The sequence below is a fragment of the Trachurus trachurus genome (assembly GCF_905171665.1).
Source record: "Trachurus trachurus genome assembly, chromosome: 8".
Classification (NCBI taxonomy): Eukaryota; Metazoa; Chordata; class Actinopteri; order Carangiformes; family Carangidae; genus Trachurus; species Trachurus trachurus.
Genome location: NC_139905.1, coordinates 13,847,003 through 13,860,362, shown reverse-complemented (window position 1 = coordinate 13,860,362; position 13,360 = coordinate 13,847,003). Strand labels below are relative to the sequence as shown.

Below are 13,360 nucleotides of genomic sequence, written 5' to 3'. Positions count from 1 at the left end.
GCCCAGGAGACTGTTAAGTACAGTGCAAATATCTCGTTCTCTCTCATCCCGTATGTATGCCACTTTCTTTCTATCATCATTTTGCACGTGTAAGTGAGATGATAGCTGAGCAGCAATAGTTAATGAGTAGGCCTATGCACACACAGCAGACACCCGACAGTTTTCCTGTGATTCCTCGCAATAAGTGAGGTGAACTCTGGGGCAATATGTGTGTAATGCTGATCCACTTGCCAAGGAGAGCTTGTGTAATAGGAAAATACAGGGCAACAACAGTACAGTACAGTAATAGATATTCTCAACGGCAATAAATCATTATTAAATCTGTTACCCATGCTAATCTGTGGTTCATTATTTTAGAGTATTTTATCTTTTTCCTGTTGCCATAGGGCAACAGGTGGACTACAGCAGGTTTTACAAAGGATTGTTTACAGTCATTTGGTGTAATTGTTGAACAATGTCAGTCTGACAGTTACTGCTGTTGCTACCACTGTTATTAGTGTTAAGTTTGTGGGGTGAGTTATGGCTGCCTCTGTCCTGTAATTATGTTTCTCCTTCCCCTTGGTCGTGATGACAGATGATGGCAGCAGTGGAAAAGCCGGTGAAGGACACCTCCTGTTGGAGGATGAGGAACGATGGCCGTGACAGGAAGGCAATCCCCTAGCCTGAAACCGCAGAGGTATCTACCTGTCTAGACACTTAACAGCTGTCGTCAGGTAGAGCTGATCATGCTTGCAAAAAAAAGAAAAGAAAAAAGAATCAAGTCAGTAATCCAGCCTGCCTACAATTCAAATAAGCTAACTCCAATAAAGAGGCAATTTGTATGTTATGCTATTGTTAGCTAGCAAACATACATTTACCTTAGCCAGGAGCTTTAGCTATTGTTTCATTTACAATACAAAGGCTTATGGTCATTATGTGCTATTTGAGAAGACTGGATGTTACAGCAGTAAGATGGGACAACACTGGCCCGGAGCTAGCTGTTAGCAGCTAACATGCTAAGTTGCTAGCAGGAAAGAAGTGACAGAAAAAGAGGACAACCAAAAGAGTTGCTTGTCACTACCACCATTTTTATAATGGATTGTTTACAGTAAGTATAATTAAGTAAGTATAATTTTAAGTATGAGGAACTCTGTTAGTAAACAGATGCTAATGCTAATTTAGACTTTTGCAGCTGTTTGCACGAATAGCAAAAAAATTAAATGTTAGGTAGGCCTATCAAAATTGTACAGTTGTCAGCCTTACGCCAAAGTAAACAAAAGTGGAGAGTGAGATGATGTCTTTTTTGCAGCATTTTTTGCTGTGCAGTGAATCATCACAAGTGGCACTGATAACCCTATTGACAAACTCCACTCAGTTTGATTGGCCCAGTAAGACACCAGATCCATGCAGCAGTAGGGTAATGGCAAACGGCCATTGCTCATGTTTTCAGTGATTTTCATGCTATTACATGTCTGACTGTCTGCAGTGAAAATTGCCTCTTTATTCAGTGGAAAAATGTGCATTTCCTGCAGCCACTCCACTATCTCCTTTCCACTTTTGTTTTCCCCCCTTCCTAATTTTCAGGTGAGCGCCGGATCGCCTCACTGATCCGCAACACAGACAAACACAAGGCTTTGTTTATTTAACAATAGGTCGCAGTCAAGTGTGAACAGTTACAGGAGGGCTGCCTTAACAAAACATGACAGTGACAGACGTACTGACTAAACCGACATTTCACAGCACTGCAGCAACTCCCCATTTACAAATCCCCCGTCCCTTAAAAACTCCTGTCGTGCCACTTGTACCTACAGCTTCAGGTGAGACAGTGTTGGATATACACCGTGAGCAGCTTTGAAAACAAAATGAACCCAATGTGTAATTTGATGTGAACTTCTCACATATTTTCTCAGGAGTCCACTAAGTGTGCAGTACATGCTGGTGCTTGTACATGTCCTTGTTTGTGTGTTGGAACAAATAGGCTAGTGAAGTGAGTTGCATTGTATGTGTGTGTGTGTACATGCTGTGTGTATATTAATGTGTGAGCCTACAGAAATAACAGAGGGCACGGTATTAAAAAAATCGTTGATTGTTTCTCAGGGATTATCCCTCACAATGCAGGGCTTTATCAGAGGGCCTTGGACTGCTGTAACAAGACACGCTCGCCCTGGGTTTGCCCAGCCAAATACTGAGACTTATGCCAGCAACAAATCACAGGGGGGAAATAAATGAAGAGAGCAAAGAAAAGAAACACTGGGAGTAGGAGGGGGAACAATGGGGAAGGAGAGTAAAGAGCAGAGAGAGGGAGTAAGAGATGACAGGGAAAAGAAATCTAGAGTGAGAGGGAAAGTGGGAGAGAAAACAGAGGGCGATATACAGAGCGAAAGGCAGAAGTTGAACAAGTTTAACTGGAGGCCATGCTTCAAACAGAGAGGTTTGTTTTCTGACAGAGATCCCTCTCAGGAGATTGAGCTGGAAAAAAGATTAATAGGGTCTGTCCAAGTTGCTCTGTGATATTGTGCAACATGTGTCTCAGCAGAATATGAACAAAAGCTGCTGTGCATCATAGACTACTACGCAGTGTCTTGATGTGGCAATTTGCATGTTCTAACTAAACTAATGTAAATGGTGCAATCTCACCAAGCCTCAATATTCAAATACTGCCAGGCTCGAATGTCTGCTGATCTTTCATGTTTGTCTCTGTGGAGTTGAGGTGTTTGTGATTGGGTTGTTTTATTTGCTTCCCTTTTATAAGACTTTCTCAGCAGGATCAGGTTGCTGTGCCCAAGCTAACCACTCTCTGTAAAGGGGAGCTGTGGTTTTGGAAACGAGGAGAGGGGGGGGGGGTTGAGTTGGCTGACTATCGCGGGGGCTTTGATATGTGTGTAGGAGGTGTAGCTGGGGTGGTGGGAGTGTCGAGGTGCACACAGTAGTGTGAGGCCCTTGCAATATTCATTTACTCCCATGACATCTCAAGAATATTCTGTCAGACCGGGCCGGCTAATTGACTTTTATTAGCTGTTCATTTTTTCTGGTATATAATTGCAAAAATGTAACCACATCGCATGATTGAATGTTTGTGTATTACAGAGCGCTCTTGACACATTGCTATAGTGTGTGCAAGCTTGGTAAAAAACCCAGATGAATGTGATTACTGCCTACATATTTGTGTGTGTGTGTGTGTGTGTGTTGCTGTGCTTCCTGTGCTGGATATGTGAGTAGATGTCCCTTGTGGTGGTATCAAGTCTGTGCCAGTGGGGGTTTCGGGCTTCATACTGAGCTGACTGGACGGACTCAAGTGTGTGTAACAGTCCCAGCACGATTTTCTGTCTCCTAAACTCACCTCTGCTTTTGGTCTTGAGTGAAGGATTGCGCTTATTACCATTTACTTGAAAGCACCCCTAGTGATTTGATGTTGTTTCTTGTCATGGTTCAATCATTTCTAAGGTTTGGGTTCAGGGAAGACGCCGTGTTAAGGCCTGTGATGTTGGCCTCTGCATTAATAGCAGAACTGAAGAATGTTATACAAAAAAGAAAATCACTTTTAGAGTGTGAACATGATACTGTTTTCTTAAAAGGGGTCGTATCTGGCTTCTATATGCTGTTTTGGTTGCGGTCGGCTTTCCACCGGGTGTATTTTGAAACTGCTGTGGAGCTCCACAGAGTCAAAGCCAAGGAGGAGCACGGAGCAGCCAGCACTATTGTTTCAGAGCTACTCAGGATTCTCGGGGTGTTTCTTTGCCTCGACGTTGACTCCACAACTCACACGCCCTGAATAGTGCACCCGGTTTTTGTTTTCAACTGGAGTTCATAATAGTGAACTGTAGAAACTTTTATGCAGGGTTAATTTAGCCCTCTTCCTCTTTTGTTCACAAAAGGATCTTCCAGAGCCAAAACTGTTTTTACCTTCGAATCTCTTGAAAGAGAATGAAGTATTCCGGGTGGGAAGAAGGGGGGGACAGGAAGAGAGCTGTTTATCTCTCATCACCGCTCTTATGAACAGAGCAAAAAAAGGGAACAGTTGAGGCAGATGGGGAGAGGACTCAAAAGCAGCAGGATTGTAATTATTTACCCTAGAAGTCCTGTTTGGACTGTTTGGAATTTAGTTCTTCATCCAGACTGCTGAAGTAGACGCGCTGTGTTTGTGGGAGTGCGGGCCGTGGGACATGCATGTTCCTAGCCTTGTGTGCGTTTTCAGGCTGTCCTGCGTCATCGCTGCTCTCCTCTGTTTATGCAGGAGCTCTGAGGATATGGAGAGGCATGGTCGGATATCCAAGCCTCCCACTGTCACTTGATAGCTATGGAAAATGGATCAGATGATTGGACAAGCCCACTTCCACAGAAACACAGCTTTTTCTTTTTTCAGTGAGGCCTATAGCCAAGCAGTGATGAAGCAATCAAGAATGATGCAACGTTAAGCTGGATTGATGCACTAAATTGACTAATATGTAAATCTGCCTTGCTTCACTTTTGCTTCATGCACTCCCACATTTAAACCAATGAGATAATTATATTGAGGTGGAAACTGTTAAGCATGTTTTGGAAGCACAAATCTTGCTCTTCTATGTTGGGGGACTCAGATTCCTGCCATTGACAGCGAAGGGTAAAGGAGAGAGGGACAGAGAGATGGAGGAAGGGAAGTAGTCGGAGCTGAAGAGATAGAGAGGGGCCCGTATTGAGTGACACAGTGTATAGTCTGTGTTTTCTCGGTGGACCAGAGAAGATGCAGTGTAAATGAAGCGTGCTGCACCATGGCAGCTTCTGCTTTATCTTTGCACTGTGCATGTGTGTGCAAGTGCGTGTGCATGTGAAGAGAAAAATGACAGAGTACTGAGAGGCCTTTGTTCTTCCTCTGTTCTCTAATGGTTAGAATAAGTTGGGAAGACTGCCATCCTCTGTCTACGAGCTGTCTCTGAAGATAACAGGAGAAGCTACGCAACACAAATGTGAACATGGGTAAATACAAATTCATCCACCTGAGCAGTGGAAACATCCTGTCACAATACAGAATACATAGTGGGCTGGAGGATGTGTTAGTCTGACACATCTCTCTTTGTGAATAGAGGGTGGAGAGAGTATGCTGAACAATATCACACATTGTTCCTCCTTTTTATTCTCATTTACAGAGGATGAAATTAAAACCTCATGGTGATGTTGAAAGCCATGGCTATCTGTTGATCTGTGAGTCTCTGACCCATAGGACGAGGGCCTCCCCTTGTGTCCCACACGCAATACTACACCCAGGCCCTGATTGAATCTTGAATTTCCTCTGGGATCGATAAAGTCTCTCTAAGTCTAAGTCTAATCGCTAAACGAGATCCATTGAGGAGTTAAAAGCCCTGCAGCCAGCGTCAGAGGGGGAGGCAGTGAATGGGAGCTGCTGGGCTTGCGTGACTCTCAGCTTGGTGTTGTTTGTTTTAGTTTAATGCCCTTTCTTGATTTCCTTACACTTATGTTTAATAAACCTTTTTAAACCAACAACAATTAAAAGAAATTAGAGTCACACCACAGGTTTCCCAGACTGTATAAACTGATTAAGTTAAAGTGAAGAAAAATTTTGAAACAAATATATCATGGCCAAAATGAAAAGCAGTGCCAAGGTAAGACCGCCCCTTTATTCCTCTACTTCCTCGTTTTTACTTCCTGTTTGTTTGTTTGACAGACTTCGACAAACGCTGCTGCGGATCCTAATGCGCATTTAACTTCTTACTATCAAAATGGATCTACTAAGGGTTACGGTGGCTTTTATGATGATACGTTTGTGTGTTGGGACTGTAGGTAAGAGATGGAAAATTGTGAATTCATATATTTCTCTCCCTATTTTAGAATCTTGCTGATTTCCGGGTTGACGTGATTCCTGTACTGCGTGTTGCTGTGTCAGAAAGTTACTTTTGAGCCTAAAAAACGAGTTAATGATCCACTTTTTCATTCTGTTAATTCACAGAAATTACTCGGAAAAACATTTCCTGCTCTGACATCAAAACCACCCAAGGCTTCCAGTTTTCACACGAGTGCCCTACTGGAGCACACCTTCTTGCATACTACAACAAGGTATGTTGATTAGCTTTCAATTTCTGTCATAGCTCATAATTTGTTATACAAAATAGTGTTGGAAAGGTGTTAAAGAAAAGAAAAGGAACAAGTGAAAAGAGAAAGTGAAAGCTAAATGTGCATCGTTAGGAACATAATGTACTGTTTTGTGGTTGGGCAATCAAATATCTTTCTCTGACTATCAAACAGACTACGATTGCTACCATCATCGATGGCAAACCCGCATTTATGCGTGATTTGGTGAAAAGTGTGGACAACTCTTCAATCACAACAATTTACTGCAGGGACCTGAGAGTAAAATGCCAGATTTTTAATGTGAGTTTCCCCTCCAAGTATTAATATGAACACCTCCCATAATATTCAGACTGACTTGTTGTGTTGTAAATGTAACAATATCAGTTGTAAACTCACAACTTTGTTTTTGCCTTTCAAGGTTGAGCATGCAAAAGAGAAGAGGGTGATTTGGACCGTTTCTGGTAAGTGATGAGATGTTGTAAATCATTAATTCACTACTGAACCTGATCCCTCATCACTGACCAAATGCATACATGTATATAACATACTGTTTATGTACAAAATATCTCACCTCTTTAGCCTTACCAAAGGAAATAAAGGAGCCAGATGCATCAACACCATACGGCCTATGGAGTGAGTGGTAGTTTATTCTGTTTGTCTGCTATTATTCCAGTGCCTCACAACATTTCTGTAAAATAACTCAAACGAATATTTGACAGTGACGTGTCTGCTTTTTGTCATCCAGTCGGTGTCGGAAGTGTTGTTTTGATAATCCTTGGAATCCTTGTGGGCTTTTGTTGCCGTTACCGTTCTTGGAGAAACAACATGATGTGAGTGCTTTTGTGTGTAATAACAATCAACTGTTAATTTGATTTACACATGTGTGTGTGTCACAGAATCTCCCATGGATTAAGATGTGTTTGTTTCTTAATGTCAGGAAGCAAAACCGAGCAGCTACAGTTCTGATTTTCCTCGAAACGGCCTGCTGCAGAAAGAGGAAGTCCAATGAGACAACAGATCCTCGGCAAGTATTATTACGATTACGAATACGAATTTGAATTTGAATACAATACAAATTACTTTATTATATATTATATTATTATATATCATATTCATCTTCTAAATGCAGTTCAGCCATTGAGTAACAATTCATTGAATCTTCAGTGCACATCCATATTTACAAGGAAAAGTTGGTCAGTTGGTAAAACAGTTTCAGTTTAGCTGCTCCAGAGAAATAAATAACTTAAATACAATTTCTTATGGTAAACTCTGTTACTCTTAAAACAGATCCCTAAAGTTCTAATAATATTGTATACATTTTCTGTTCCACTGTAGCTATGTTGCTGCTGCCAATGATCCTCAAGGAAGTTGTGAAAATGGTCTAGTGCAAAATGGCGCTACTGTTGTGCACAGGTTAGACTGCCATAACAGTAAAACATCTTTACACACACATACAACATATGTGTTTTGTCAAAACCAGAGTTGTTACTTGCTTGTATCCTGCTCAGTTTGAATGATTTAGTCACTTTAACTTGATATTTAGCATTGAGCACCATTCTTAACTCCTATTTGTTTTGCAGTGGAGACACAAATGGCCATGATAGCAGAGCCATAAAAAGGTAAGACTTTTGGTACTGGCTGGACCGTTGTTATCTATTTGTATTCTTAGCTACTATTAAACAAGTATTTTGTGTCTGCAGGGTTAAGAAGGAGGATCCAGGAGGTTTCAACTGTGTGAAGTAAGTCAGTTTAAATTATAGTGGATAATATCCTGAAATACACTAGATTTCTAAATTCACACATTTTTGTGTAACATATATGACACTTGTTAGAATAATTGAGCATGTGGGCCTGCATGTTTATATCTCTGCCTTTTAGAGTTTAATCACTATTGTATGTGTGATTCAGTTTGAAGTATTTATTATTCATTCCATCAAATCTAATTATTTTACAGCAACTCACAGGTTCTGTTACAGATGTTTGCAAAATGATAAGTAGAAGTAAATAAAGTGGGAAAAAAAACATCAGTAATAATATGTGATGCAAGCTAATAACATGAGATGCAAACCACTGATTTGATGCCAAGATGAAAATAAGATGAAGCAATTACCAAAACTAATACTTACTTTAGCAATTACGATGATGATTACAGATTAATGTCAAACTGAAATTAAATCAAATTTAATTTGAGCTTTTTCAAAGGTAATACAAATATTACAAAAAACAGAAAAAGAAGAGCATGAGATAAACAAAATAAAGGTTTTCTCTGCTCATCATGTCAGTAATTATAATAATAATGGCTGTGAATTCATCTCCAGGGTCACACACGCGTGCAGTGGATGCGTGCGTGGTGATTGTGGTGCGGAGGATCATGAGACAGAGTCGTCGCTGCTGCCGAATGAGCGGTGAGACCGGTTGTCTGTCACTCTACTCTCATAACTGTCCCAAAAGAGAAATCTCTGTCACTTTCCAATTTCCAGTCTCCTTCATACCTTGTTTCATTTGGCCTGTTGACAGCTGTCAGGAGTAACTTTTTGAACTGCTCTGCCCAAACTGCATCCCAAAGCTGAAGGGCCAGTGTGAACTTTCAGAACTTGTCTGACATGTGAGCTCAGAGAGTGAGCTTTGCTGCTGTTGTGCTGTTCGCTTCACGTCTCTATTCCTCGTTGTTTCTGTCTCCAGAGCTAACATCCGAGATCCTGACGTGGCAGGTGGAGCCGAGGCTTTTGTGAACAACAGCGGCTTTGACCCAGGCCAGGTCAGCAGGTGTGCAGCACCAGTAAGTGGAAAGCTTTCTGTTCACTCTTAAGTTTATTTTTTTGTGTGTTTTTTTCTTTTTTGTTGTTGCTGTTGTTGATTGATTTTTTTTTTCTTTTTACTTTATTTTCTGTAGAACTCTGACGTGGAGTCACCTCAAGATGAAGAAACACATACATAAATGATATAAATTATAATATAATAATAATATATACTACTAAATAATAATAATAATAATAATAATAATAATAATAATAATAATAATATCCTATATGACATATATATTTATATATAATTAGTTATTCAGTGTCTGGGGTACATTTTCTGGGAGTCAAGCATTTTTATTTACATGTTGTTCATTTCTCACAATCTCTTCATGAGCACGCTGTCTTTTTGTAATAATATTAGCAGATTATTATTATTTTTTTTACAAACTGAAGACTGCAGAATGACATGATCAGTCCATCAGAGTAGATGAACAATTTGCAACTTGCAATGATAACATCAGTACCGGTAATCACAATGTAGCGTGATCAATCACATGGCAGACACTGTTCTCATTTAAATAACAGTAATGACAAAAATAATCATAATAATGTGATGCGTATTCTGGTACTTAGACTATTAAATGCTTGACTTGGGTGTACCATTCAGAAAATGTATCCCATACACATCCAAAAGTGAGACAACTTGATATTAATGCACCTATATAATAATTATTGTATAATGTATAGCGCATATACATCTACAATATAAGATATATGGTATATATATATATGGGACGTTGATAGCTCACTGAGTTGCAGGCGCCCCATATGCAGAGGCTATAGCCCTTTGCTGCGTGTCATTCCCTCTCTCTCTGCCTCCCCATTTCCCGTTTCTCTCAACTGTCCTATCAATTAAAGGCAGATTTTCCCCAAAAAATACTTACATAGATATTAGATACTATCTTGTTTTTTTGTTAAGTTACATTATGTGGGTATATCTTATATAGAATCAAATGAATAGCTTTAGTGTTATTTTTGAGTTAATGACATGTACTTATTTTTTATTTTATGATCTGTTAACTGTAATGCTGCCTTTTCTCTATTCCATCATGTTTTGTTTTGTTTTTATTTGCTTAGTTAGAATTATTCTGTATTAATCACTTGCTTGTATTTTACTCCAGACTTGATAATGTGTTTTTATGTTATCACTTATGTAATCATTTGCATTGCTTTGGGGTTTTAGTTGGCAAATTTCTATATAGTAATCTTAACATTGAGTGTATTACAAATTCATAAAAAAATTCATAGTCATTTTTAGCTTTTACGTACCTCTTGAAGGCAACACAGAACCTGCAGTTTCAACGTCATACCACGTGGGGGCAGTAAATAGTCATGGGTCCAACAGCACTGCTTTACGAAGGCAACAACTCATGGCATGGCTTCTGTTGAGTAATGCAAATGCAATAAACTCTCATTTATTCCAGATAGTAAAACCTTCAGATTCCTAAATGTACTGGAAGCAAAAGTGTATATTTTGCTTTTGTGATATGTATTATGATTAAACATTGTGTGTGGACCTAAAAAAAAAAATGCTTGAATAAATCATTAATGGGACTGTTGAGTGGCTGTTGTATGGTTTTGTGCAATCAGTGTATGTTTGTGTTTGGGTTGATTTAGAGCTGATATATGAATCGACTAATAGGGCATCAGTAAGCACATTACATCACTTGATAATTTAAGTGTTTTCTATTGTGTGTTACAGTACTTAAAAGATTAGTTGCCCCTGTGGCTTGATGTATGGTAGTAATTACAGTAACACACAAACACTCAGGGGTCCGGGCTGAATTTAATACATCTATTTCCTCTATCTCCTGGGATCTGCTGAGAGATGCTGTGAGTCTTGGTTTGTCAATGTCTGATTCTATTTTAAGCTTCCCTAAATGTGCAATGACCTTGAAAAAGCTGTTTTCTTTTTCTTTTTTTCTTTTTACCCCTCAGATGGACTGAAAGGCAGGAAGTGAGTGTGTCAGGGGTTAGAGGCTTGGTTGCTCATGTTTGCTATGTCAGTGTGTGAAAGCGTTACTGCAGCGCCGGTGGAGAGAGGGTGATTGAATGGTCAAGGCCTCTGAGCCTCCCCTCTGAGGGAGTTTCACTGAGGGGACATGAGAGAGGCGGGGGGCTGGGAGGAGGATGGGAGGATTGGTGAACAGGTAAGGGAGGGGAGGGGGAGTGAGTGCTGGTCTTCACGTGTCATCATATATGTACAGCATACAGCAGATGAAAAAAAAATGTAATTAATAAAAAAGCAGAGGCGAAGTTTCAGCAAGGCTGCAATTACGCATCAATTCTCCATGCTCTGATGCACATAATAATTAGATATCGACTAATTAGTTACCAATCACACTCCGTTGTGAGCAGGATTATGAGCAGTCAAGGAAACAAAAATCAGTGGGAGCTGAACTCTGATCACACCACATCAGGGATGAAGGAGGCTTAAGGGAAGCTATGGGCTTCAGTTCCAACACTTAGGTTTGTTATCTCTAACTGATCTCTTGCTGATCACTATGTTTATGCTTACTCTGGAGTCTACTATAGGTCGCCTACCACCGTTGTGTGCTGCTGCGGCTTAATAGGCAGCTGCAAGCAAACAGTGTTTCATTCAGAAGTCAGTAAGCTGTACTCACACTGCAGTTATTAAAAGATTACATCAGGGATCACACCACACCGTATGATTAATTAACCTTGACTGATGCTTTGTAAAGCTGAATCCAGCTGAGCGAGTATGCCCACAGGTCTGCGTGTACATACACATACATATGAGATGGTTGAAAGCTTCACTCTTGCTGGGCTTCCTTATACTGACTCAGGGTTACTGTAGTGAAACAAAGCCTTGCTTTCTCCAGATTAGTATGGGGCCGGTCCTCTCATCCCCCTCATCCATCCTGGTGCGTGATGCTCTTATTAGTCCCTGTCCAAACACTAAGAGTTTTGGGGCTCTGGGTATTGTCTCCTAAACTGACAGCTTGCTTTATTTCTGCATCTCTTTGATCACCTTGTGTAGTATGCTTTGGACACAGGCCAGTGTTTGGCAGAATCATCATCCCAACCACCAGGTCAAATCTGCATATGCATACAGTGTATGGTTCAAAGGGGAGCTGACTCAGGAAGGTGCTGGGTTGCTTGGCTTCAGTCCCCTGCTTCCCATGGTACACAGATGAGCAGCACAGTGCTGTCGTAACCTGAAGGACAGCCCATGAATTAAACATAGCGGGCATATTAGTGCTTAAACATGTCTTTTCATTTCCAGTTTGAATCATGAGGTATAGTGGAGCTTATGGTACAGTAAAAGATTAACAATTCCTGTGTGCTGCTTTGCTTTTATCCCACTGGCACATGCACAAACACACAAGTAATTATGGCGTACATCAGCACACAACAACACACCACAAGTGAGCCCCTTCAAGATGTTTGGCAGAGAAATCTTGAAGCACAAATGGTGTATATTTTCAATAGTTTTTTATTAATATGTGCTGATACAAGGTCGCTCTGACCTGCGATGACGCGAACACTCACAGAAAATCATCCCCTTTGGCCCAGACAGCTGTCAAAGCAATGACCATGAGAAAATAATTAAAAACAAATAAAAAAAAAAAACCAAAGAGAACAAATGAACACCATTGCTCAAAAAAAGAGAAACAGAATCAAGGAGATATTATTAACCTCAGTTTACAAATGTCTCAGCGGTACATGATAAATTATCCATTTCATAGAAAAGTCACAGAAAGCTCTGTAAATGGTGCTATATGTAGAACCCCACATGGCACAATGTCAGTTCTCATTGTTCCTACAGTACCAGTACCAATGCCTACACCTTGCTATGTAAAACCACTAGCACCCAATAATATGATCCCATAAATAAGAGCATGTCGGGGATGTCCAATACTGACAAGGTTCTGCTGTAACGAGTTCATTAATACAGCCCTTTGCTGATTCTCAGAATATCCCATTCGCACCTGCTATAATAGCCATGTACTGTATTCTACCTCTGACGACAGACGCAGGCCTTGTTGGGGCTGCCCTGTGGATGACCAGGGGATGGGGATCGCTTATAGCCATGGACAATCACATGCAGGCACAGTTCAGCTCCTCCCCACTCCTCCTGGAGACAGTGCACTCAGCGGAGACAAAGGAAGAAATAGAAAATAAATCATGCCTACAGGTTCAGCTTGCTCCCGCTGCATGTGGACAGATGTTCGTATGTAAAAAGCTGATCCACGTCTGCTGCAGTGTATAAAACTACTGAACCTGACTGAATAAGTCTATTGTACATATGTCTGTGTGTCAAAGGATATGTTTGTTTTGGTTTTGGACCTCAGGGTTTCGATGTAGAACGGGCCTTGCATCCTCAGCATTTCGGAGAACGCCATTCTACCCAAAAGCCCCTTTGTTGTTGGTCCCACCCTGTGCATCAAAGATGGCCGCTGGCCTGAATTGCTGGCACAGCTCCCCATTCATATTCAAGACAAAAAGAGAGAAACAGCACAATCCTCTTCTCTGGGTTTATGCCATACCCC

General features: G+C 40.6%; 1 protein-coding gene and 1 long non-coding RNA gene across 2 annotated transcripts; both read left to right on the top strand.

The window, feature by feature from the left end:
• Positions 1–5,635: 5,635 nt before the first annotated feature.
• LOC310989853 (uncharacterized protein) lies at positions 5,636–7,100 on the top strand (the record flags this gene model as incomplete). The annotated part of the gene is made up of 7 exons (XM_083977005.1): positions 5,636–5,754; positions 5,921–6,027; positions 6,217–6,342; positions 6,461–6,503; positions 6,622–6,675; positions 6,788–6,872; positions 6,980–7,100. The coding sequence occupies exons 1-7, from the start codon at positions 5,694–5,696 to the stop codon at positions 7,098–7,100; spliced, it is 597 nt and encodes a 198-aa protein (XP_083833131.1). The 5' UTR covers positions 5,636–5,693.
• A 90-nt stretch (positions 7,101–7,190) lies between these two features.
• On the top strand, positions 7,191–9,025 carry LOC310989984. Its single transcript, XR_014595563.1, has 6 exons — positions 7,191–7,455; positions 7,623–7,661; positions 7,743–7,781; positions 8,361–8,447; positions 8,725–8,821; positions 8,936–9,025. It is a non-coding gene; the product is annotated as an uncharacterized lncRNA (long non-coding RNA).
• Positions 9,026–13,360: the final 4,335 nt, after the last annotated feature.